The 24,676-nt window shown below is 41.2% G+C and overlaps 1 protein-coding gene across 1 annotated transcript in view; it reads left to right on the forward strand.

The window, feature by feature from the left end:
* Positions 1-24,676, forward strand: part of CLVS1 (clavesin 1) — a gene marked incomplete at both ends in the record, with an annotated part of 99,452 nt that overhangs the window by 21,502 nt on the left and 53,274 nt on the right. The window contains one exon of the mRNA XM_082479142.1: positions 8,137-8,311. Coding sequence (XP_082335268.1) covers positions 8,137-8,311 — 175 coding nt within the window. The remainder of the gene's footprint in view (positions 1-8,136; positions 8,312-24,676) is intronic.

Consider the following 24,676-nt stretch of genomic DNA (forward strand, 5'->3'; position numbering starts at 1 on the left):
GCCTGATACTTCAGGCAGAGAGTAAGGTTTGTAAGTGGCAAAATTATGTTATCATAATGCCCAGTGGTAGTATTCTTTTGGCAGACATAGAGGAGTGGTGATGTGACAAAAAGTAAATGGAAAGTTTTATAGGTTAATGAAGATTAGCAAAAATTCTGGAAAACTCTAGAATGACCTAGCAAAGCAGCATTATTATGCCAAGAAGTCTAAGTGCAGTGCAAGAACATGTTGGATTTTAGTATGTGGTCGCATCTTGTGTGCAGATCCTTTATCGTCTCAACTCTATACAGTTTCTCCTGGGTTTTCAATTACTTTTAACCTTTTAAGAAAAACGTCAGGTCATTATGGACAGCACAATTAAGAAGTGTGCTTATTGTGCAGTGGTGGTCAGAAAAGTTAATTAGATGTTAGGCTGCATTAAGAATGAGATGGAGGATAAATAGGAAAAGATAAAATGTTCTTTTATGTATGCTGATATTCCAAATTCACCTTGAATACTGAATTCACTTTACATTGTGTTATCTCAAAAAGAAGGGGATGTAAAAAATGTAACTGTCCAAAAAAAAGAGCAATGAAATGAATTCATTAGCGTTATGAACAAGTGAGCTAATTGCATCAGAAGGGAGCAAAAAGTCCAGGCCTATTTCAGATGAAAAGATTTTGAAGATGCAATAGAGATACAGCTAGTGGAGATATAGTTGAATCATGCAGAAAAAAACGATAGCAGGGAGATTAAATCGGTGATGCCATTTGTACCTTCTTCTAATAACAGAACAAAGAAGCTGTATAATTGCTTTCTGTGATTAAACAGAAGTTTCTTAATGTTCAAAAGAAAATTCTTTCCTTTTCTGTAATGAAAAATTAACTTGTGGAACGCAATGATGTGAGAAATTGAGCAAATAGCTTAGTGTGATGCAAGGATGGATTGCAGTGCCAAGAGGGAATCAGAAAAGGCTATGCAATCACACAGAATAAAATAAAACAACAGAAGTCATTAATCCTAATGCTGCTAACCATAAGCCATTCATGTACCAGCATTCATTTTGTTCATTAATACTACAGCTGTACCTTGAGGGAACAGTATTGCAACATTGGTAAGATCACGATAGGAGATTAAAAACTGCCTCTTGATCAGTATCCTGAGCTGTGACCATCAGTCCGCCCCCACATGTCATCTCCTAAATTCCTAACAGGGGGGACCACTAACCTGAAACCACCACCAGTCAGACTCCCCGACTGTACTCATCCTGGAATGCTCTCTTTGCCCATCCTCCCCACGCTCCTCGCAGGGGACATTGCATTTGGGACTATCCAGGCAAATTACCGCAGTGGCTCTCTAGCACAGATTTATTGATTGCCTTTAGGGATTTGTAGCGTAGGACTTCTAATAACTTCCACAGTATCATAACACACTGTTTGTGATTGTCACTTCTCAACAGAGAAATTTGCAGTGTGCAAGCATGACAATGCTCTGGGTACTAAAATGGCAAGAAAATCACCAGGGTGTAGCTCAGAAATACTGCCTCCTGAAGGAATAAAACAAATCCGCAGCCAGAGGAACAGTCATATTGTACCCGAGAGTCAATTCTGGCCTTCCCTTTCAGCAGCAGGCTGCAAAGCAGAGCTGCACACTGCTCCTGAGGGACTTCACCCTGCCCAGCGCTGGGCGCTCTGCCTGGAGCCCAGTCAAGCCGTTAGCCCGAGGGCTGGGCTGCCCTACTGCACCCCGGTGGACTCCCGACGTGGCACCGCTAAGCTTGTGCTACGCTGGGTTGTAATCGGTTGCCTGCTCCCTTTGGGATCTGGAGAGCTCAGGGAAGGATTTTTTGGGCTCTCAGGAGCATAACAATTTCATGCTTTATCTTGGACAGATTCCCTGCTAGACGGTGTAACAAGTCCCTGGGCTGAGGCAAAGAGAAGAGCAGATGTCACCTCCGTACTCCCCTGTGTAGGTCTCTTTGGTGGAAGCTGGTTCTACCAGGGGTCCAAAGAGCCCCACCACCTGCACTCTCCCTCCCCGAGCCCAGGGACTGCAAAGGTCCCTGTTTTTCAAGCAAATTACACATAAGAAAGGGTTCTTGCACAGTCACATTAACATCGGGGACAAAGTATTCATTTGGCAAGGGTGCCCGCAATATGAATGAGCGTATGTAGGAGGAGATTCGTAACACTGACTTGAATGCGGAGCGTGTAATTCAGGGTCTATTGGTTGCTATGGAGTTCAACTGAAGTGGAAAGTGACAGCAAAAAAACACATAATACTTGTATATAGAAGAACCTCCAGCAGAAACACAACATGGGGAATATTTTTATATCTTTAGAAAGCCACTGAGAGGCAATTTTTGCATGATAAAAGAATAAACCGATGTAGTTTCTTTCTGCGGGCTGGTACATTTCATTCACTGGCACTGGCAGAGGCTTCCAGCTGACTCCAAGCAGGAATTCAAAGCCAGCCAGATATCTGTGGGCGACTGGCCTCTGCTCAGTTGTAAGCTAAGCAATGGATTTCTGATGTTGTTAAACACAGTTCAGGTCTCAGCTTAGTCTGCTCTCTTCCTTGTATCCAGTGCACTGTTGGACTAACCATTTCCGAAGAAAAAGAATCAGTACACTTGTCTATCCAGCCTGGTATCTTGGATGTAAAGTTACTTTGGAATTTTATTTATAGACTCACACAGATGCTGTGGGGAAAAGCTTGATATCTTTTCGTTACAAAAGAGGAGTGATGCCTGTCTGAAGCTGACATACTGGAACAGCCCAAGATAGCTACACTGGATGTGACAGAAGAATAATTTGGAGCTATGATATTAATTTAATGCAACCTGTGTTTTACTCCTCAGTAGGAGTTTTATCTGCATATATTCTGGTTCTACAGAGAAATAAAAGAAAAATCTGTGACTTAACTTTGGCATAGCAAAGAAAAGGTTGGTACCCCACAAAATAAGAAAAAATCTCAGATGGTTGTGTAAGGACTTCTCCAGTTTGTGTGCTGGTGAATTATTCATACTTTTGCAGCTAACGAGTTTAAATGGCTTTGAATTGTTCTAGGAAGAAAGTTACCCACGGCTGGTCAAAATATTTGTTGTGAACATTTGCTGTGAATGCAACCCATTTTCTCTGTGAATCGCAGATAAGCCTTGCTAATTTCTGCGCACATATGCACTATTCAGACCTCAGACAGATGAGACAAACAAGCCCTTTTCAACGCATGAGTCAGCTGTGAGCTCCTCTGTTCGACTGTTCATCTTCTCTGGTGCAGGATTAGCCAAGTGAGTCACCATGTTTATTCACAATTCTTCATTTTGCTGTTATTCTTCCTGGTTATTCTTCAGCCAAAGGCTGCCCCGTGTTATGCGGGGTTCATATGAGGGGCCTTTCCTCACCAAAAGGTCATAAAATGCAAAGATCAGGTCTTGCGGTGGTTGGACCGACTGCCATTTCCCTCTGATGCTGAAGAGGCAGGGTAGCTACCCATATTCATGAATTTGAATCAAGACATGAATCTCCAAGGACTGGGTGTCCTTCTCAGCAGAGGTTAAGTTTTAAAATTCTAAAATAAATACAAGCATTAAAAACCCCAGATGTTTTCTAAGAACACATTATTAGAAGTTGAGGCTTTCTTATCAGTACTTCATGAGCAGAAAGGAGAATTTAGTCTGCTGAAATAAATGACTTCATATGATTTATGAACACCAGTTCAAAACCCAATGCTGACTGGATTCCAAGGGCTTTTCCATGAGCAGTGTACCTTGGCTGTGTGGGGGAGCAATTCAAAATGATCCTTCCTGGGTTCTCCCTTCCTCCACCAGCATGGATCTGCTTGTTGCTCACGTCTCCCTTTCTAAGCCTTTCCTTACAGCTTCTTCAGCTTCGATTACCTCAGATTATTCAGGACAACCTGCGGATGTTTTTCCGGTCCTTCTTTTTGCTTCCTCTTCTGTGCTTTACTCCCAGTGGGAATCCTCCTTGCTGGGCAGTGCCAGCTCTCCCCTCACTAGAAGCTAAGCATGCGTTTCTGCTCTCCATGGATGATTTACTGTGTGGGGAAAGGACAAAGCAAGATGTAGTGTCTTACCTGATTTATTTCTTTGCCATGTTTGCAGTTTGCTAAATGCTATTCAGCTTTGGAAGTAGCTTTTTTGCGAGATGTACTACACTGTCGTCTCTTCTTTTAGATGTTCAAAGAGACCCAATGAAACCAGTTTTATATTGCTCAGCCTTTTGCTAGCTTATGTTCAATATGATGGTGTAGCTTCACTGCTTTGTTACATTTAAAAGGTGATAAATTCATTGATTTGGTATACCAAGCCTTTTTTTAACAAGAAACCCCTATTATGTACCTTTGCATTTAACTAAGCCACCTCTTAAGTATTACAGGAGAGAGGGTCTTACCACGTACTAACTTAGGGATGTTAAGCTGAGTTGTCTGCAGCCGCCAGGATAACAGCACTGGTCCAAACTTTGTTAGCCTGCTGTCTTGTGGGATAGTCAGGATTTTTAGAGACAATTTGGTTTTGCTTACTACCAGACAATCTTAATGGCTTCAGCTGTCAGTACTTCTGTACGTTCGTGCTTTTAACCATCTGAATAATCCAATTAATTTCACTAGCACGCCTAAAACAGAGGCTGTGCTTAACTGTTCAGGGACAGTAATGTCAAAAGTCTCTACTGATGCTATCTTCTCTGAAATGTATCACTTTCTTGCAGCGTGTCTTATTTGACCCCTTATTTTCCAACAGTCCCTCAGCTTTATTACCCATGTATCTCTTCAAAATGACTGGTGGCAGAGACATGCAAATAGATCATTTAATTTCCTGCAATGTCTTTATCCCCTGTAATTGTTCCCATTGCACCCTGGTACTCCACTGAGCCTTTTGATTCTCTTGCAGCTTGCTTACGCCTCTTATAATTAAGTAATTTCTTCTTATTTATTTTCATGTTATGCCTTTGGCTAATCTCTCCACCAAATCCCTCAGCTAAACCATCTTCATTTTTGTTTTACATTATTGTTCCTTACCACTGGCTTCTGTTGGGCTAACTTCCCATTTTCCAAAGGGTATTTGAAGAGCCTCTTTTGTGGTACCTTTCCATTCAGCCAAGGCAGATAGGCACTCTCCCTCCCTCCTCCTTTTTGTCTTCCTGGGGCTTGTGCAAATCTTTTGTAACTCATTAGTGGCTCACTTCAGTAGGCTCCATGCTGAACCCTTACAGCACCTTACACATTTCCCTTTGTGTAGTAGTAATTTATTTCAGGTTTAGGTGTTTGGTTTTGGTTGTTTTTTTTTTTTTTTTGTGAGAGGGTTAAACTGGTGGGGAGGGAGGTTGGAGGAACGAAGGGAACATTAAGCAAAGAAACAAAAGAGGTGGACTAATAGAAAGTGGTTCTGTGTTCGTGCATAGAAAATGATTTGGATGCAAATCAGTCACACAGCTGAATGATTTGTCTCAAAGCCTCAAGATTGGGGAGCAGAGGGCTTCAGCCTCAAGTGGCACTCACTCTGATTTCTATCCAGACCCTGCAATTCACAAAGCAGTGTGCCTGCATACAGCCCACCTGGAGGACTTGTGTGCTGCTTTCATGTCTCCTTGTACTCATCTGAAAAAGGTCTTTGTGTTCACTTTGAGTTATTTCCTACACTATGTCTTAAACCCGCAAATACATAGAGGGGGGGGAGGATCCGGGCAGGGGACAGCCAGATTAGATACGCACTAAGAAAACTGGGTGCTGTATCTCGCAGGCAAATAATTTCTACTGCAAGTACAGGGATGTACAGGTGAGAAATTGCTTGACAACCTGGTAATTTACATAGACATCTAAACAAAGATTGGAATGCTGAAGGATAGAGTCTGAGAGGAAGTTTTTGCTCAATCAAATTAAACATTTCATTCTGATTTAGAGTTTAAGTGAATTGTGGAAGATGCGTTGTATGCACCATTTCCATATAAACCTACTGAAATCATTACACAGCTTTTAGAAGCATCAGAGGTAGCAGGATCATGAATATGAGTTTGCATCTTCTATTAAGAAAACTTCTTCACGAAAATAAAGGATTAAACCTTTTCTGATTACAATGTGGCCCTAATTTCACACCTTCAGTAATAACAAATTTACAGTTCATTATAAGATTTGCAAATGTGGGGTTAAATCGAGCTCTGGATTAGTCCATCTTCCCCAATCTAGCCAGAAAGACCATCCATGAATGACGATATCATTCTGTGTTGATGACAACTAACGAGTGGAGAAGGCTGGCATGTGTGTGAGGAGACACTGCACACCGCTGAGACCTTCCATGGGGCAGTTCTTGTGGAAGGCGGACCCCCTTGAACGGGGCTGCTGGGGGTAGAGTCATGTAGGATGTATTAAGTAGATACGATCTAGGGATGCAATTGCTTTTTTCATGACTGAAAGTGTAGTAACTTAATGCTGCCGTGTGAAAGTCATCACCCATTTCTGCTGGGCAGTGGGTAGTACATTCATATCAAAGTTTTTTAAAATAAATTTAGACCGAAAATGAATGTCAGTTGCCAATCCAGTAGGTATGCCCTCACCTTACGTTGCTAAGGAAAGTACTCCTTCAGTTTGTCTCTTTAGCACAGCTTCCCCATATGATTTGAAAAGGTCAAGGTTGTCCTCTTACTGCAAATGGGGGAGGGGTGGTGTGGTACTCAGCAGCAACAAAGCCAAATATCCTTAAGCTCTATATATTGCAAGTTGCCTCAGCAATTATACTTCAGGGAAGCTTCTAACTTAGGCAGCGAAGCACAGTTCGGAAACAGCTTTTTCAAGGGACCGTGTCTTTAGAGAAGGAACGTACATTTCCACTCAAAACCTGCTGAAAGAAAAAAGAAAGCATAAGAAAACACTTCACCATTTACTTCTAATAGAAATTTATCATGTGTTGCTGCCATTCAGGCTTAGAGGTCTTGATGGTAGAGAAGTTTGTTTTGACTGCACAAAGGTTTTTTCTCTCAGGCAGAATTTGAAACAACAATCTTGTAGGCTTAGATGACTTGTTTTAAATTAAAGAAAACAGCAGAAAAGGATTAAATGAAAATCTCCGTGGGAGAACATGGTGGGAGCCTTCCTTATAATAGGCCTCAGGCTTCATCAAAATTTGAGATTTATGCAGAGGAATAGCAGACCACAATAGCAGTATGTTAGAGTTTCATTTTAAATAAGGTTAAGCTGTACTTTCTGAAGCTTTCCTTGCTTGTTGAATCTGTTGTTTGTAAATCATCTTAAGGGGAAGGACAGATGATGAGAGGTCCTGATTCAGCTTAGTCAGGTGTAAATATGGAATAAGTCATTGAAGTGTCCAACTTGCTTTTGTAAAATGCATGAGATGGAAGTAGAGAGCGGCCCAGGCTTCTCCATACAGACTTTCACATTAAAGAAAACATTTAAACATTTTCTTCTCTGTCGCTTGCTATCTCCTTCAGGGCCTCCAGGGTTTCTAATTATTCTCCCAGAGCTGAGGGAAGCCTTGCAGCCAGCTTATTGGTAGCTGCTAATTAATAAAGAGTTCCTATTTTAAGTGGATTCAGCTATTTTCTATGTTGCATTTGGTTTGCAGAAATAAGAGAACAGTCAGACATTATTGTGCAAAGCCTTGGATCGTTCCCTCCGCTCAAGCAGGAAGCCAGGGAGCCTAGTTGTAACCATACCATTTATATTAATATCGTACCAATTTATTTCCTTTTCTGATTTTCCGCTTTATAATAGCCAGAAAAGAAGGGAAAAAAAACCACAAACAAAAAACCTGGTAAAGTATATCCAAAGGAGCAGGGATTTAAACTGATAGCCTGAATCCGTTTCATTTCACCACAGAGAAATATTTTCCCAAAGTAGCTTAGCTAAAATCTATTATAAGGAAGCCAGAAGAATCAGAAAGATTTAATTCAGGGTTTATTTTATCCACCAGTGAGCAGGACTTATCACATCAAGCAGAGGAATGCGTGTTTCGGAGCAGGAGCACTTTAGTGACACCTCTGAATTAACTCTCTTTTCAGAAGAATTCTACCAGAATAAATCCCCGGGCCTTGCTCATGGCCCATCCACAGCAAAGCTGAATATCTTGAGGTTTGAAGATAACAGCAACCATTAATTTTTTTGTTTCTTTTCTGCTTTGGCTTTAGGAACTCCTTCATAGATATCCTTCGGGCTATCCTGCTGTCGTTGGAAGTGCTCATTGAAGATCAGGAGCTTCAGATAAATGGCTTCATTTTAATTATAGATTGGAGCAACTTCTCCTTCAAGCAAGCCTCCAAGCTTACGCCATCTATCCTCAAACTGGCCATTGAAGGGTTACAGGTAGGTAGAGGGTAATACATGTACCCACAACTTTTATTGCTGCAGCCAGTGGCTTCTGCCTCATCAGACACTGGCCAGGGTCAAGGGTGGTGGGAGAAAATAATCCAGAATGCTTTAGTGTCCCATCCACTAGCAGCGTAGACGGATTTTCAGACGTTTCATTTTGACTGTCTTTCGCTTTTATTTCAGCTGTAAATCAGTGTAACCGATGTGTGTGTTACTTACTGCCGCATTAAGAAGGACAGTTAGAGATTTGAGGTTTAATCCATCAGAGAGTTCGGAGGGATTAAAATCCGGCAGCCTTCTGGAGTGTGCAGTCCACACGCAAGCACATCTGTATGCGGAGGGATGGTGGCAGGAGAAGAGAGCAGCTCCCTCAGCAGATGGAAATGTGCCGTCGTGTTCGTGTGGATGCATTTGAGTCGGAGGGGAATGAGGAAGAGGGAGGACAGGCTCCCTTTTTGCCCCCATTCTGACTGCCTTAATTTGTCACACAAGATCCTGTTATTTTACGGTTCAGGCTGTTCAGGGGCTGTGCATCCACTTGGTGCTTGCAAATAAACAGGAGCGAGCTAAAACCGCTTGCTGTTACCGGGTGAGGTGGAAAGAGAGGACAAGGCAGCTGGGGCCTGATGGGGCAACCTGAGGATGAGGATGAGCTGTGGTGCTCAGAGAGGACTTTAGCCCTTTCCACTAGAGTCTGAGCCCATCTCTGCTGTTTGACCTGAGGTGGATTTTTCAGTTTCAAGTAGTCTGCCCTTATTTATTGTGTGCATTTGATAGAATCCAAGGACTATTTAGGTTGGAAGCACCTCTGGAGATCACCTTGTCCAACCCCCTGCTCAAAGCAGGGCTGACTTCAATCTGAGACCAAGTTGCTTAAGGACGACATGTTTCATGTAGCTACATATTTAAAAGAGTTTTTAAAAGTCATTGTTTTTCCATATTATTTTTAGTACTTTTCAGGTATCCTGCGGTGATAAATACCTCAGGAATAATCTTCCCTGGTGTGTGTGTATTTTAACTTTAACTTATATACCAGAAAGAACAATTTGTTCAACTAATTTTTTGACTAATAAATTGTCTACAATTAGATCATGATTATCTCTACTTTATGTTATTATTCAAATAGGAGATAGAAGAATCTGCCAGCAGTTTTAAGCCTGTGTTCCCCTGTGTGGGGAATTTTCATCTATTCTAACAAATTAGAAAATCAAGCTGTGCAATTAGTCCCCAGGACAATACCTTATCTTCTCCTGCTGATACTATCACTTCATCTGCCTTCCTTCACAGAATAACGTTCTGTGGTGCAAAAAAAACCCTCCAGTCAGAAGGAAGATATAGCCAAGGGGCGTTCATAAATCAATGAAATCAAATTCCAGCAAGGTGTCCTTGTGCCTGTCCAAATTTTGCGCTTCCAGCTCTCCAGTAAGAGGCCAGTCCAGCCTTCATCCCATCTGATTTCTGGCCACAGCACTGCCAGGATATCTGCCGACAGTTTATTTGCAGTCATTGGCAACAATATGTTTCTGGAACTACTGAAGCCTGGGAGTACCACAGATGATCTTGCGATCGTGTCTTTAGCCTGACATCACGCGCTGGGCAATTTAAGGAGGCTGCCTTTCTTGCTGGTGCGTGGGCATTTAATTTCTCATTTAAAGTCAAGTTACTGTTGTCTTCTCCATGCTAAGTAGAAATATAACTCTCGCTCTAAAAAGTACAAATTGGGATAATGTGTCCTAGACTTTTCTAACCACTGGCAGGCTTGACGAGTTGTAGGAGTTGTGAATGCTGCACTCCGATTTACCAGGTTTAGAAGCGAGTCATTCATGCTTATAAAGCATGTATTTAGCAAGCAATGTTGGTGGGGTTTTTTTAGGGGTGGATTTTTTTTGCTCTCATGGTTGCTGTTGAAGTACCTTCATTAAGATTTTCTTCTATTATTATTTTAAAAGAACTACTGCTATTATAATGTAAAATTTATGTAAAACGTAATTGAAATGCAGGCAAGACCTACATACGGAAAAAGAAGAGTCACAATATGAGTTGGAGTGGAGGTCACTGAAAGTGAAAAAGTCAGGTTCTACTCTCATGAGACAATGACGTCTGAAAAAAATCAAGATTGTTTTAGCTCCTTGTTATTTCTCACAGCTAAGGCACTGTGCATGTACAGATCCCCAGACAGGCAAGTTACATGGCTGTCCCAGTCCTCTTCTCTAAGAAGAGATTTTGGGTCATATTAAGTCCTGTGTAAGTCTAGTGAAGTGGATGGCAGGAAAATAATTCTCTCTTAGAGTTTCTAGTGGGGTTGAACCCGTATGTTCACATGTTGGTATCTGAGCCAGAAACTGCTAGCCTCTCTGTCTGTGACAGCAATTTTAATGCCATAGCTGAACCATTTTCCCATAGCCTTGTTAAGCTCTCATCTGTTTCAGTGTCTCAGACCATCACTTTCTGAAATATAGCACTGCTACAAAATAAACAGTAGTGTATTTAATAATTTAAATATATGCATTTGGCAATCTTGATCTTACTTTCAAATTGCTTTAAACCAATTATTATATTGGCAGTTCATTCTTTTGCATTTATATTCAATTTATTTTTTTCCTTAAATTGATACTGCAGTGCATTATCACTAAGCGCAGAGAACAAACGTTACACAGGTGCATATGTTAATTCATCCTGTGTTGTAAAACCGACACTAGTTGAATCTAATAGATGTGGCAGTGGAGATTGTGTTGCTATTATATAGGATTCTCAGTTCCAAATACTGTAAAGTCTGTGAATGCTTGGGGACATGAAGTATGAGTTACACCGCCACATAGCTGAAAGCACATTTTGCTCAATACAACTCTTTGTTCTGTTTTGGATTTCTGTATACATTGCATCACACAAGATAGTTCATTATAACCCAACAGGGCACCTACTTGGTTTCTCAGTTATGTTATTTAATGACCTAGAAGTAGCCTTATGTCTCCACTTTAAACAACAGTTGTTCAGACACTAAACAAGTATTTGTACAGTATGGCAATTCTCATTATGCCACAGCAGTTCAGGGACAAATGTGTTCTTAGTGCCTAAACCATCTCTGATTAATGAGCTGTGCTCTTTTATTACAAGACAATTGCTATTGTATGCTTTGAGCTCATACCATACCATAGACCTCACTGATCTTTTGAGTTTTAACATTAAAGAAAAGATTTCATGTGGATGGAAAGGTGGGGAAAAAGATGTGTATAAAAGCAATATATTTTGCCAATAACTTGATGAGTTTTGACTTCTGATCCTTATTCTTTTAATGTGAACAGCTTTTCCCCTTCACAGCATATTTCTCCCCTCTGTTCATCTGTGAAGCTATACTTCTCTGTGTGTCACGCTGATTTTATAATTACCCTGTGATGGTAGACAAAATTTAATTGTGGCTTAAGTTAGCCAGAGACTGATCTTTAGGCATTTTGCACAGCAGTTTAAAAGCATCAGAGTCTAATGGCAAAGGTAAGAAACCCACGTCACAATTGTGAAGCAGGTAAAACATGTTAAAAATGGTGATGTCTTAGTATGTGGGATGTTTGCTACTGACCACTGCATTTGAAGACCTCTGATAAACGTTGGAATTAGGGCTGAAGTCTTACAGTGAACATAGTCTGGGTGTCCTGTGAAGCCTAGACTTCTTTTTTAATGCTGGTTGTTTTTTTCTCAGAGGATGTAGTTGCTTTGCCTCCAGACAGGACTTTTGATTTTAGGGTGCTCCTGCCAATGAGTATAGAGAAACACTCTTTGCTTCTGCCTTATCCAACACCAGGGCTATGTACTGCGGTTTGTGTACATGCACGCACAGGCCAATTTAGAAATTCCACCAACTAGTACTCTGAGTTGAAATGCAGCAACTTCTCCAACAGCATCCAGAAATATTCCTAAACTTTCGAAACAGCACAAGGTCTGATCCAGCCTCCCATTGCTTTGGTGAAAACAAAAGCCAGAAGGTCACTGTCTACCAAGACCCAGCTGAGAGGCTTGTGGCACAAACCAGCAAGCAGGATTCAAGACTGACCTGGAGATCAGGTTTGCACACCAGTGTACCGAGTACTGCCTTACATAAAGGCTAACATGCCCCAAGGCTGTCTCAAGGTACTGAAGGAAGTAGGGTGAATGGTTATATCCTGCATGGATTCTTTTTTTCTTGGATACTTCTGTAACATGCGATTGTACTCACATATGTGAAGATGGTGACTCTTAAAAAAAGCCATATGCCCACTTTGTGACAATGATGAATCACTGCAGGAGTGTTCTTTAGAGTTCAAGAGGGCTTTGGTTCAAATTTCACAATCGTTGCAGCAAATAGCAGTAACAACAGGGAACAACCAAGATCAGCAAACGGGGATTTGTTCCCAGATTTTCATTGGTAATAGCCTGGCAGAAGGTATGACCAACAATGCCCATTAGGACATCCATTAAGGCTCTTTTATTTTTTTAAATTATCTTAAGTTTATCATCATCCAGTGAATCTGGAAGCTGGTATTTCTGGGAGGAGAGAGAAATGAAAGGGTGCTTGACTTCAGAACATCTTAATCAGATACTGGTACTGATAAAATTATTCTGAAAAAAATCTTCAAATAAGGGAAACTTGTATAAGCTCCTCTTAGAAAATTGTTTAAGGTACACATATCCAGAATAGCACCAATGCTGAGATCAAGTCAGATAATCAAGCTAACAGGTTTTTTATTTGACATTATTGGAGGTTATCCCACTTTGAAATCTGGAATGAAATACCACATTAGGGAAATCTCAGCCTGCTTAGAATTATGTGAAGCTTTTTTACCTTTAATGTGAGCAATAGATTTAAATAAGTTAAAATAGTTTTTTTAAAGTTGGGGTTTTTTTTAAATTCCCTCCTACTGTAATTATGTGGGATTGAGAAACTTAATGTCAGTTAAATTATAGCAGCAGATTACTTGTCTCTTGACACTATCTTATCATAGAATCATAGAACGGTTTACGTTGGAAAGGACCTTGAAGATCATTGAGTTCCAACCCGCCTGCCATAGACAGGGACACCTCCCACTAGACCAGGGTGCCCAAGGCTACGTCCAGCTTGGTCTTGTACACCTCCAGGAATGGGACCTCAACAACCTCTCTGGGCAACCTGTTCCAGTGCCTTACCACCCACAAAGTGAAAAACTTCTTCCTAATGTTTAATCTGAACCTGCCCTCTTCTAGTTTAAAGCCATTCCCCCTCATCCTGTCCCTACATGCCCTTGTAAAAAGTCCTTCCCCAGCTTTCCTGTAGGCTCCCATTAGGTACTGGAAGGCTGCAATAAGATCTCCCCAGAGCCTTCTCTTCTCCAGGCTGAACAGCCCCAACTCTTTCAGCCTCTCCTCATAGGAGAGGTGCTCCAGCCCTCGGATCATCCTCATGGCTCTCCTCCGGACATGCTCCAGCAGGTCTATGTCCTTCTTATGCTGGGGACGCCAGAGCTGGATGCAGTAGTCCAGGTGGGGTCTCACGAGAGTGGAGTAGAAGGGCAGAATCACCTCCTTTGACCTGCTGGCCACACTTTTTTTGATGCAGCCCAGGATACGGTTGGCCTTCTGAGCTGCGATCGCACATTGCTGGCTCATGTTGAGCTTCTCATCAATCAGCATACCCGGGTCCTTCTCCTCAGGGCTGCTCTCCAGCCATTCCTTGCTGAGCCTGTATTTGTGCTTGGGATTGCCCCGACCCAAATGTAGGACCTTGCACTTGGCCTTGTTGAACTGCATGAGGTTGGCTTGGGCCCATCTCTGCAGCCTGTCCAGGTCCCTCTGGAGGGCATCCCTCCCCTCCAGCATGTCTACCTCGCCAAACAGCTTGGTATCATCGGCAAACTTGCTGAGAGTGCACTCGACCCCACTGTCCATGTTGCCAACAAAGATGTTGAACAGTACAGGTCCCAGTACCAACCCCTGAGGAACGCCACTTGTCACTGCTCTCCACTTGGACATTGAGCCGTTGACCGCAACTCTTTGAGTGCGACCGTCCAGCCAGTTTTTTATCCACTGAGCGGTCCATTTGTCAAATCCATGTCTCTTCAATTTAGAGACCAGGATATCGTGTGGGACAGTGTCAAACACTTTGCACAATTCCAAGTAGACGACATGAGTTGATCTTCCCTTGTCCACTGCCGCTGTAACCCCTTTGTAGAAGGCCACCAAATTTGTCAGGCATGACTTGCCCTTGATGAAGCCATGCTGGCTGTCACCAATCACCTCCTTGTTTTCTATGTGCCTCAGCAGAGTTTCCAGAAGGATCTGCTCCATGATCTTGCCAGGCACAAAGGTGAAACTGACCGGCCTATGGGTCCCTGGGTCTTCCTTATTTCCCTTTTGGAAAATAGGGGTTATGTTTCCCGTTTTCCAGTCAGCAGGAACCTCGCCAGACCACCACGACTTCTCAAATATGATGGCTAGTGGCTTGGTGACTTCATCTGCCAGTTCCCTCAGGACCCGCGGATGTATCTCATCAGGTCCCATGGACTTGTGCACCTTCAGGTTCCTCAGGTGGTCTCGCTCTTGATCTTCACCTACAGTGGGCGGTTCTCCATTTTCCCAATCCTCGTCTTTGCATTCTGTGTCAAGGGTAGTGTGGCTGCAGTCCTTGCCAGTGAAAACTGAGGCAAAAAAGTCATTGAGTACCTCAGCTCTGTCTCTGTCTCGGGTAACCAGTTCTTGCGTTTCCTTCCAGAGAGGGCCCACATTTTCTCTAATCTTTCTTTTCTCGTTGACATACTTAACAAAGGATTTTTTGTTTGTCTTAATGTCCCTGGCCAGATTTAGTTCTATCTGGGCTTTAGCTTGTCTAACCCGATCCCTGGCTGCCCGAACAATTCCTCTGTATACCTCCCAGGCTACCCTCCCCTGTTTCCACTCCCTATAGGCCTCCTTTTTCCTTTTGGTCATGTCCAGGAGCTCCATGTTCATACATGCAGGTCTCTGGGCTTTTCTGCCTGCCTTCCTCTTTGTAGGGATGCATCGCTCCTGAGCTTGGAGGAGGTGGTCCTTGAATATTAGCCAAATTTCTTAGACGCCTCTTCCCTCCAGCGCTTCATCCCATGCCACCATACCAAGCAGATTCTTCAAGAGGCCAAAGTCAGCTCTCCCGAAGTCAAGGGTGGTCAGCCTGCTGTGCACCTTCCTTGCTGCCTCGAGGATTTCAAACTCAACCATTTCGTGGTCACTACAGCCTGGGCTACCCTTGAGTTTGACACCGTCTACCAGCCCCTCCTTGTTGGTAAGAACAAGATTCAGCATCGCTCCTCTCCTCATTGGCTCCTCAACCACTTGGAGAAGGAAGTTGTCCTCAATGCAATCCAAGAACCTCCTGGATTGCCTATGCCTGACTGTGTTACCCTTCCAACAGATGTCGTGGTGGTTGAAGTCACCCAGGAGAACCAGGTTCTGTGAATATGATGTCGCCCCTATCTGTCTATAGAAGGCTTCATGCACTCGGTCTTCTTGGTCAGGTGGCCTGTAGGAGACCCCCACTGTAATGTCCCTTGCTCCCGATTTCCCTTTAATCCTGACCCATAGGCTCTCAGTTGGCTCTTTATCCATCGCTAGGTTGAGCTTCATGCATTCCAGCTGCTCGTTAACATAGAAGGCAACACTGCCTCCTCGTTTCCCTTGCCTGTCTCTTATACAACCAAATATTTTTCCTGTTGTGCTTCAGAAGGAAGAGTTAAAATATAACACATGCTCAAAATGTAGACTAGAATGTGAACCTTGTAGGAAAAATGTGTAGACCAATATTATGGCAAAGGTGTAATTTTTTTGTTTATTTGGTTTTCCAAATCTTAGTGAAAATATAAGCTTTTAGAGCTGATAAAAGTTTTCCATTCAAAACCATTTTTTTTTTCTGGAACAATGCCTTTTTTTTTTCAGAATAGAAGTATTACAGTGAAATACATTTCCAAAATTCTCTGGAAAACTCTGGAAATATGTTAGTTTCAAAAATTTTCATCTGGAAAATCAAAATACTTAACATTCCATTTTGTTATGAGTGGTAAGAAGCACTTGATTTCTTTCTTAATTGCTATCAGTTCTTGCTTTTTCAGAGTTGAAATCAAGCTGAGATAATGGAGCAGTATTTCAGATTAGCATGATCTGGGTTAATGGGTATGACCGAATCTTTATTATGCTCAAACTGGGGATCTGAACAGAGCCCAGGAAGTCCTCATGCATCTGGTGACTTTGCCAAACCCTTTTCCCTGCAAGCTTGGTCTTTCCTTCACCAACCCTGACCCCGGAGCAAGGAACTGACTCTTCTTTCCTTGCTTAAACACATTTATACTCTGAAACCCAAGGTAGGTGTGATCCCTTTGACTTAGTCCTTCCAGTTGAACTCTCCATGAGTCATGTGAAGGATGCAGGCTATAAGATGCCTTATACGGTAAGTATAGGATACTGCTAGTCTTTCCATAGAGTTTCTGAACGTAATACTGCTGTTACTTGAAAGTTTAAAGTGAGTGAGAATCCCCGTTGTAACACACTGAAGAACACTCTGAAAAGACTTGTTCTAGCTCAGCCTTTCTGTAGAAATCTGTAGTGTAGGAAGAAGTCTGTCTATGCTATAAATATCCTATGATGCTGTTATGTCTCATCAGGTATTTATAACAGGCCATACAACATAAAGACAGAGAGCTCTCTGTCATTGCCTACCGAAGGCAAAACAGATCAAATCCTCCGTAACAGAAGCCAGGCAAGTAAAACCATACACAGACACATGTATACACTGACTTGGACAAGGACAAGTAAAAAAAACCTTAGCACCTAGTGTTTCTCTCTGGGAAACTAAATCCAGACTCAGAAGTCACTCATTCATTTGCTCTGTTGTCCCTCAGTCTTTCAGGTTCAAAATCTGAAAGAGAAAAATCAGCAGACAGCTGAGGCCAGTTGCTGGGGTGGTATAACTGGCTGGGGACCTGTGCACACCTGCAGGGTAATGCTGATTTATGGCAGCTGAGAATCAGGCCTTCTTGCTCTTCTGCTGTTGGAAAGAAACCTACTTCAAGGCAGACTGGATTTTTTTTCTTCTTTTTTGTGTCCAGGATTTAAAAATTTGTAAAAAAAAAATTTAAAAAAAGAAAATTAAATTTAAAATTAGATTTTGGATTTTATGCAAAAGCTTTGTCATTATCTTTCTCAGGAGAGAGAGAAACTGAATAAAAAGGAGGTATTTTAGGCTGAGTTATTGAGGATGGATAACCTCTTCTTTAGTAGTGGCCTACCAGAGGGCGGACAATTTCCTCAGAGTATAAAACCAGGATGTTCCTGTGTCATAATCATAATGTGTTGATATGGCCAAAAGGCACGTTGTAGCTTCCCAAACTCGAGTCCCTGCTCCTAACTCTAGAAGACCTGCTAATAACCCAAGCTTATGTTCATAGACACAAAATTAGCTATATAAATGTGGTTTTACCTACAGAGGGGGACAAATCTGTTCAGTGAAGAAAATATAGAACTCCTTCCAGAAAGAATTATTTAACTGTTTCTGAAAAGAGACAGCTTCAAGATCTAATGACATCTGGCATCTGGAAAACAGCCACAGATCACAATTTAGCAGGTGCTATAAGATGCAATGGGCTTTCCCAAACATCTCTGGCAAAAAAATTTTCTTGATTTCAAATCCACTATTTGTATGAAATTTAAGTTTGCATATTTACACAGGTATTTGGATGAAACCGTTTCCAATATATGCGCATAAAAAATATACCATTTTTTTTCCATTAAATGCTGTTTCAAAAGTTCACAAATCTGTTCTCTAGTTATTTTTTTCCTCGGTATTAGAATGTGCTTCATGTTAGAGATCTTTGTTGAACTACTGAACGTGAAGTCACAGCTAATGATGAGCACTTAGTACCCATTGAAAGAAGGTCAGTTTGAATCCTTCCAGAAACACTCATACTATCTGTCTCCAACAGCTGTTGTGATATGTAGAGTGAGTACTCTCTGAGCTGTCACTGAGGGTGCCTTTGAAATTTTAGGAGACAAGAAAAGGGATTGACTCATTATGTATAAAATAAAGGTAGATAAACAGACTTTTCTCTCTGCAAGAGAAAGCCTGTGCTCCTTCCGTGCCTATCATCTCTAGGGAGTTGACTGGAACCAGGAAAAAGAAAAGCATAGTAGGATGTAGACTCATATTTGTCAATTGAAATTCGGAATTAACTGCTTAGTAGAATTGATCAGCCCAGCTATGTTTGCCAGTTGGAGGCTTTGGGGCTTTTGACTGTGAGTAAAGGACAAGCTGCAATGTGGACAGCCCGGGAGGCTGGATATGCTAACTGGAAAGTCTTTTTTTAATGCCAGTCATTGCATTTTAGCAAAGGTCTCATTGAATAGCTGATAAAAATTAGACAGGAAGAAAATACTCTTTCAGCCCCAGCAAGGAAATGGGAAAGTTTATTGCAATAAGTCTGGTTAGAACAGAAAGCAGCTGTTTCTTACTGGTAGCCAGTAAAACTGCAGCTAGAGCTAACACCAATCGTGCTCAATCCTTCCCAGCAACATATGCATAAATAGCTCATGTTGTACCTTGAACCTTTCCTCCTCTTCTAAAATGTGTATGTGGCCAAATGTACTTGCATTAATTTACATTATCCCTATCCTCATTAATTTCATAGGAGTTCAGGACCGATGCATCTGTAATAACTGTTTAACTTGGTTTACAACTTCAAAATTCTTTTCGTTTTTAGCATGGAAACTGAGTGAAAGCATCCCCTTTACTACAGATATCTTTTTGCTATGATAAATATATAAAGCAACTATGCAAAATTATAAAAGGGGTTGCATAGACAAGACTCAACCAGAAAGATACGAGTATTCACATTTCAGTGAGGGCTACATGCCAACAGAGGTGGAAAGGGTACTATTTTTTTTGAGATGTGGGTTGGCAATGGAGGTACCTGTAGGGAGGGAGACAGAGGAAGTCAGAGCAAGAGGAGGAGTGACGATGTGACTGTACACTGTGATATGTGGCATGGATCATCCCCTGAGCACCGGTAGATAAAGACTTGGCTCACTCTAGGAGAGGACTCATGCTGAAGCCTCAAGAACAATGGCAGGCCTGAAATCCATGTCCCCTGGGAAAACAGCTGCGGCAGTGTAAGGTCAGCTGTCCCCTTACCCCTCCGGCTCACAGTCCCCTGTTTAGCAGATGCCTTCAAGGATGTGCTGCATCAGTGGAACTGGCCACAGGTCCCTGACTGCTGCAAGAGCCCACAGCTCGGCTCGCACGGCTGCACGGAGGGCTCGCGCCAGGACTCTGTGTTCACAATGTCCCCTCTGCTGCTCAAGGCAAGACAATAATTTCTGGTGAAAGTTTTTAACAAAGAGGTTCAGACGGTAACATTTTAAGATTCTTCAGAACGGCAACGATTTTGAGAAATGTTTGCCTGCTTTTTGTTTGACTCCTCTTATGTGCAGAAAAACAAGACTTTTCTACCACACATAAAAATTCTCTTTAAAGCCTCATCTATTATTACTTATCTCCTCCTAAACAAAGCCACTTATAAATTCCTCAGTACTTTGTATGGTCATATATATTTGTATGGTCAATATGTGTATGGTCAATACGGTCAAAAGAGAATACAATATTTTCAGTAAGTTTGAGGTAAACTCCCAACTGATGTGAATGGGACTTTTGCCATTGCCTTGATGGAAGCTGTAATACCACCCCTATTACACCGTGGCAGGAAGAGATTTTCCACTTCATAAGGGTTTTCCAGGCATGCAGAAAATGTCCCTCGACATCTGAGCACTTTTTGGAAATTTTTCACTTGGATTAGGACTTTTTGTCTAGTGATCTTGAAGCACTCTGTTTTGTTCTCAAACATTTTTATGTCTCTTCTTAACCGTGTAGAGCTTAATACTTGAAACAAGAATTCCTGAATAGCAGAGGTTCCTTGATGCAAAAATGTCAACCTGAAACATCTCAAACATTGCAATCTTCCAAGGAAAGATGAAAACATCCAGTGAAAAATTCATCCTACTTGCTTCTCCCCTCCTCTCTACCCCTTCTACCCCTTGCCCTCTGCTAAGCTTTGGTTTCGACAAATGGGCATTTTCTGAGGAAAAAAGCTTTTCAGTGGAAATTCCTCCAGTAGCTGTACTGCCCAGCAATTCAAACCTTCCTACAATTCTTTGAGAATGTGTTTTGCATCCCTTTCTGGTAGACACTTATTAGACCATTTAAATTCTGCTTTTCACTCTGAGCACATTCCCACTATTTCAAACTGTTTGCAGTAGAACCAGTTTAAAGCATGGCCGAAGTGTAATAAAAATAATTCCATTTCAGAGGAGGCTTTCTGATCAACTCCAATCTATGTGCAATGAAAATGCAGTTAAGAAAAAGCATAGCTAACACTAATACAATTACAATGCAAATATTCTTCAAATAGCAGATACATTTAGAATGTCATCAAATTGACAGATTTTCAGAAGGAAGGCAGAAGCATGAATATATATGTGATGAGCAAAATACTTGATCGCTGTTTAAGAATTACAGAGGATAACAGCAGAACTTTCAATAAACTGAAAATAGAATTTAAGCTTGCCTAGGCTTATAGGGTAATATAAATCTCATTCTTCTATTTTCTGAGAAAATTTAGAAGCAGCTTTGAATTAGTAGAAGTGTGCATGTGTGTTTAATGTCTGGAAGAGATGGTTTCTGGTGGGTTGGTGGGAATGCTTATGTAAATGGACATCTGCAGTAGTTACAAAGGGTCCTACTCTAATTTCTGTGTGAAATTTCATGAAGAGTCCCACTGGCATTTCCTAACTTTTTCTGGCTTCATTTACGAATACAGAGAACTTGAATTTAAGTTTCTCGGGAAAGAATATCTCCTCAGTATAGCACAGATAGCATTAACCTCCTTGTGACGGTCCTTTCGTGTATCATCGCATTTAATATCATTTCTCAAATTGATTCCTAAGTGTGAGGAAATCTGCGAGGGGACAGTCTTAAAGAGATAAGAATTCCCGAATCTCTGCTGTAACTGAAATTAATGAATTGTTACAGATAAAGCTTCTAACTTAATTAATCAGTGTGAGTGGGCTTTCTGCTGACGTTGGAGACAATATCTTCTACTTACTCTCCGAAAAGAAAAGTTAATCATTTTACTATGCCAAGAAAGTTAACCCTCTGTATTTTCAGACAAATCCCAAACATTTTTTAATCAAAAAGAAAATGAGCGCACTCATAACCAACCAGGCAAACCTCAGTTTCTGTTGCTGGCCACTCTCTTTCCTTAAGCTGAGTCAACGATCACTGCAGCATGGAGACTGTCTGTAGTCATTTGGCACCGTGTGTAGAAGAGCCACTTGGACAAATGAACTGACAAAGGACTAAGGAAGCAGAAAACAGCCAAGCTGCAGTCCTGGTCAGATATTGTATCAGAATTTCTGCAATTAAGGTTTTCTACAAAATATCAACATTTTCTAAAAGAAGCCCACAACTTTTCACACAGAAATAAATAAATAGTTTGGCCAGAAGAGCTGTCTCTTGTTGAAACTTAAGAGAAGTTCAGTTTCTCTGCAAGATCCTAGCTTAAGCTTACAGTGTATCACCCCACATATTCCTACCCAGCCCTGCCATGACTACGTGCGTTCAGAGGGTCTTCTCATCATCTAATAACAATTTCTGCGCAAAGCAGAACTACTGCAAATACTAGATCAGTTCAGCCACTGCCATAAAATCAGCTAGTCATTATCTAGCTTTTTCCACGTTCCTCCCTCCCTGCTCTATCTCTAACTTTGCTATTGCTTTCTCCTCTAAATATTAAAAGATAAATAAAGCTGTGAGGTAAAACAGGTGTGCAAGGTGTGCATTTTGCGGTGCTGAGCCCACATGGCTAACAGCATTAGGTATTCAAACATACCAAATATAATTAACTATTCAAGAAATTTCCCCCCTCCAATTTGTTATATATGCCTGAGTGGATGTTAATGGGGTCACATAGCTCTTTGAACTGCTGCTGACAGAACAATAAAGAGTTCCTGGGGTTTTCAAGAAACAGCACAGTATAATTTTGCTTGCTTTGCAAGGGCATTTCTTAATGATATCATTATACCCTCTAAACTCCTAGTCCACTCTTAGAAACGCACAACACTTCAAATGACAAGTTACCTTCTCTTCTCCCTGGGAGAATTGAATCTCAATTATAATTTATAATGTGTTACTTACTCAGTGAATATTCTTTTCCTGTGCCTCTGAGAGGTGCCAGCTATGGTATTTTAATGAAGCACCCCCGTTTTATAGCCTCTCTCCTCTAAAACTGGAACAACAGCATTTAAAGGGCTAGACCTCTTATCCGGTAAGGAAGGCAAATAAATTCTATTTGAATTGTCTTAAAAGACAATGAAAATAACTTAGATTTGTCTTTGTTCCAGAGATAACTTATGCTTGAACAGTATTGCCTGAGAATGCATAAATAACCTTACTAGCAAATTCCCGCCATCTGTGAAAAAAATTCATTCAAATGTTTGAAGTATTTTGGACTGCTTACACAATTTTGAGGTTGGTTGTTTTGCAGAGATATTCGAGGCAAATTAGCTCAGGGATTTTTGTTAAACGAACAAAAGAAGTAAATGTTGCTATTAGCTTGAGTAACTTTATTTGGTATCTAACGCTAAGGATTGCCCAGCGCTGTGTGTGTATACAGGAAAAAAAAAAGAAAAAAAGTAACACTTTGTAGTAGTGCATTCCTTTTCTTTGAAGCTAATGCAGAAAGTACATCTGTAGGATTCCAGATTTAGACCGAAAAGAAAAAAAAAAACCCAGGAGATAATCTCACACGTTTGTGGGAGATTTCACAAATTAGTCCTCTTTGATGATTTTTCTTAAATTGGAATTTTTACTTAGTAGAAATTCCATAATAATATCAGAATATGATTTTCAGAAATTTGCTTTTAACAGCAGAGTGCTTTGTTGGGCACACTCATGGTTGAAAATAAATACCTGACTTAAATGTACTCCCATGCAGTCAGTTGTCAGGCTGCAGTTTTCCCTCAGCAGCAGTATCTCAGATATAGGGTCTCCTCAAATTCCCCAGGACCGGTCAGTAAGCATCCATGCCGCTGGCATGAACAGGGGTAAATGATCCAGAATTCTAGCACAGTGAATCCCCTAATATATCACCAGCACTACTAACATGGCCGTGGTAACCACAGGCAAAAATTGATGTCTCCCTCATTTTGTGTATTTGGGAGGTTGTGTCCAAGCCCGGAGAGGAACTTCATGCCTCCTCTCCCCAGATCTTGGAGGCTGTGGTTTCAAGGCAGACCTCTTTGAATCTGGGCTGGTCATCACACTGAAAGAAGATGTGAAATAACTCTTGGCAGGAACATTTCACTAAAGATGAAACGTCTATTGATTTTTGTGTATATGGCATCCTTTTGAGAAACCTGCCACCAGTAGGGACAGCCTTGGAAGATGTGACACAGGTGAAGACTTTGAACCCTTCTGATTTCTTTGCCATTCAACTGTTATTGCATGTGAAGCAGATCTTGCATCCTTTAAACATTTCAAAATACTATTTGTACATGCTAAATGCAGCAAACCACCTACTTTAAAGTGATTTCTCTTTTTCTTTTTATCTTTCAGTCATGAGCTCACTTTTCCCTCTGCATTTCTCCAATTGTTAAATTACAGCAGAGCTTTACAAGCTGAAGTATTGTTACGCTGCCACAATGGGAGGTTTTATGAAGCAGAATGGCTTTTTTTTTTTCTTTTTTTTTTGTTGTTTGGGGTTTTTTTTTGTTTTGTTCAGCATCAGAATTATGTAAATGAGCTCAGCAGCAACACATCAAACATTGATAAGCTTCCTGTCAGGAGGTAGTACTGGAAGGATATTTGCAGTAGTTTGCTTTGCTAAATACACCAGAAAACATGCTGTTTCTTCTGTTGCCACATCTCCCACGTTCTTGGTGTTCTGCTCTTTCTCAAATAATTTCTGTCTGAACTTCAAGGTATTATCTCTTTGGAGATTTTCCATCTACAGTAAGCAAAGTTCAGATAGTATTTAATACTTTTACTATTTTTAAAAGCTTTAAAATAGTTGTGATGTTTGGAGGGGTAGAAGGGATGGTCATTTTTTCATACTATAGACTTTTCCAGGCCTTGTGTACTATCAGCACATGCTGAGATGCTATAGGAATGCAACAGAAGTGGTGTTCCAAAAAACCAATTCATTTTCACCCAGCAGCATAAGATAAAATAAAAATTGGGACAAATTAAATAGAACTGGAGCCAACCTTTAAAATACAACTGTCTGTATATTTTTATATCCTGGGGATGCAGGCAGGGGAGCAATAAACAAACTGGAGCTTGTG

The sequence above is a fragment of the Vanellus vanellus genome, assembly GCF_965231255.1.
Source record: "Vanellus vanellus genome assembly, chromosome: 2".
NCBI lineage: Eukaryota > Metazoa > Chordata > Aves > Charadriiformes > Charadriidae > Vanellus > Vanellus vanellus.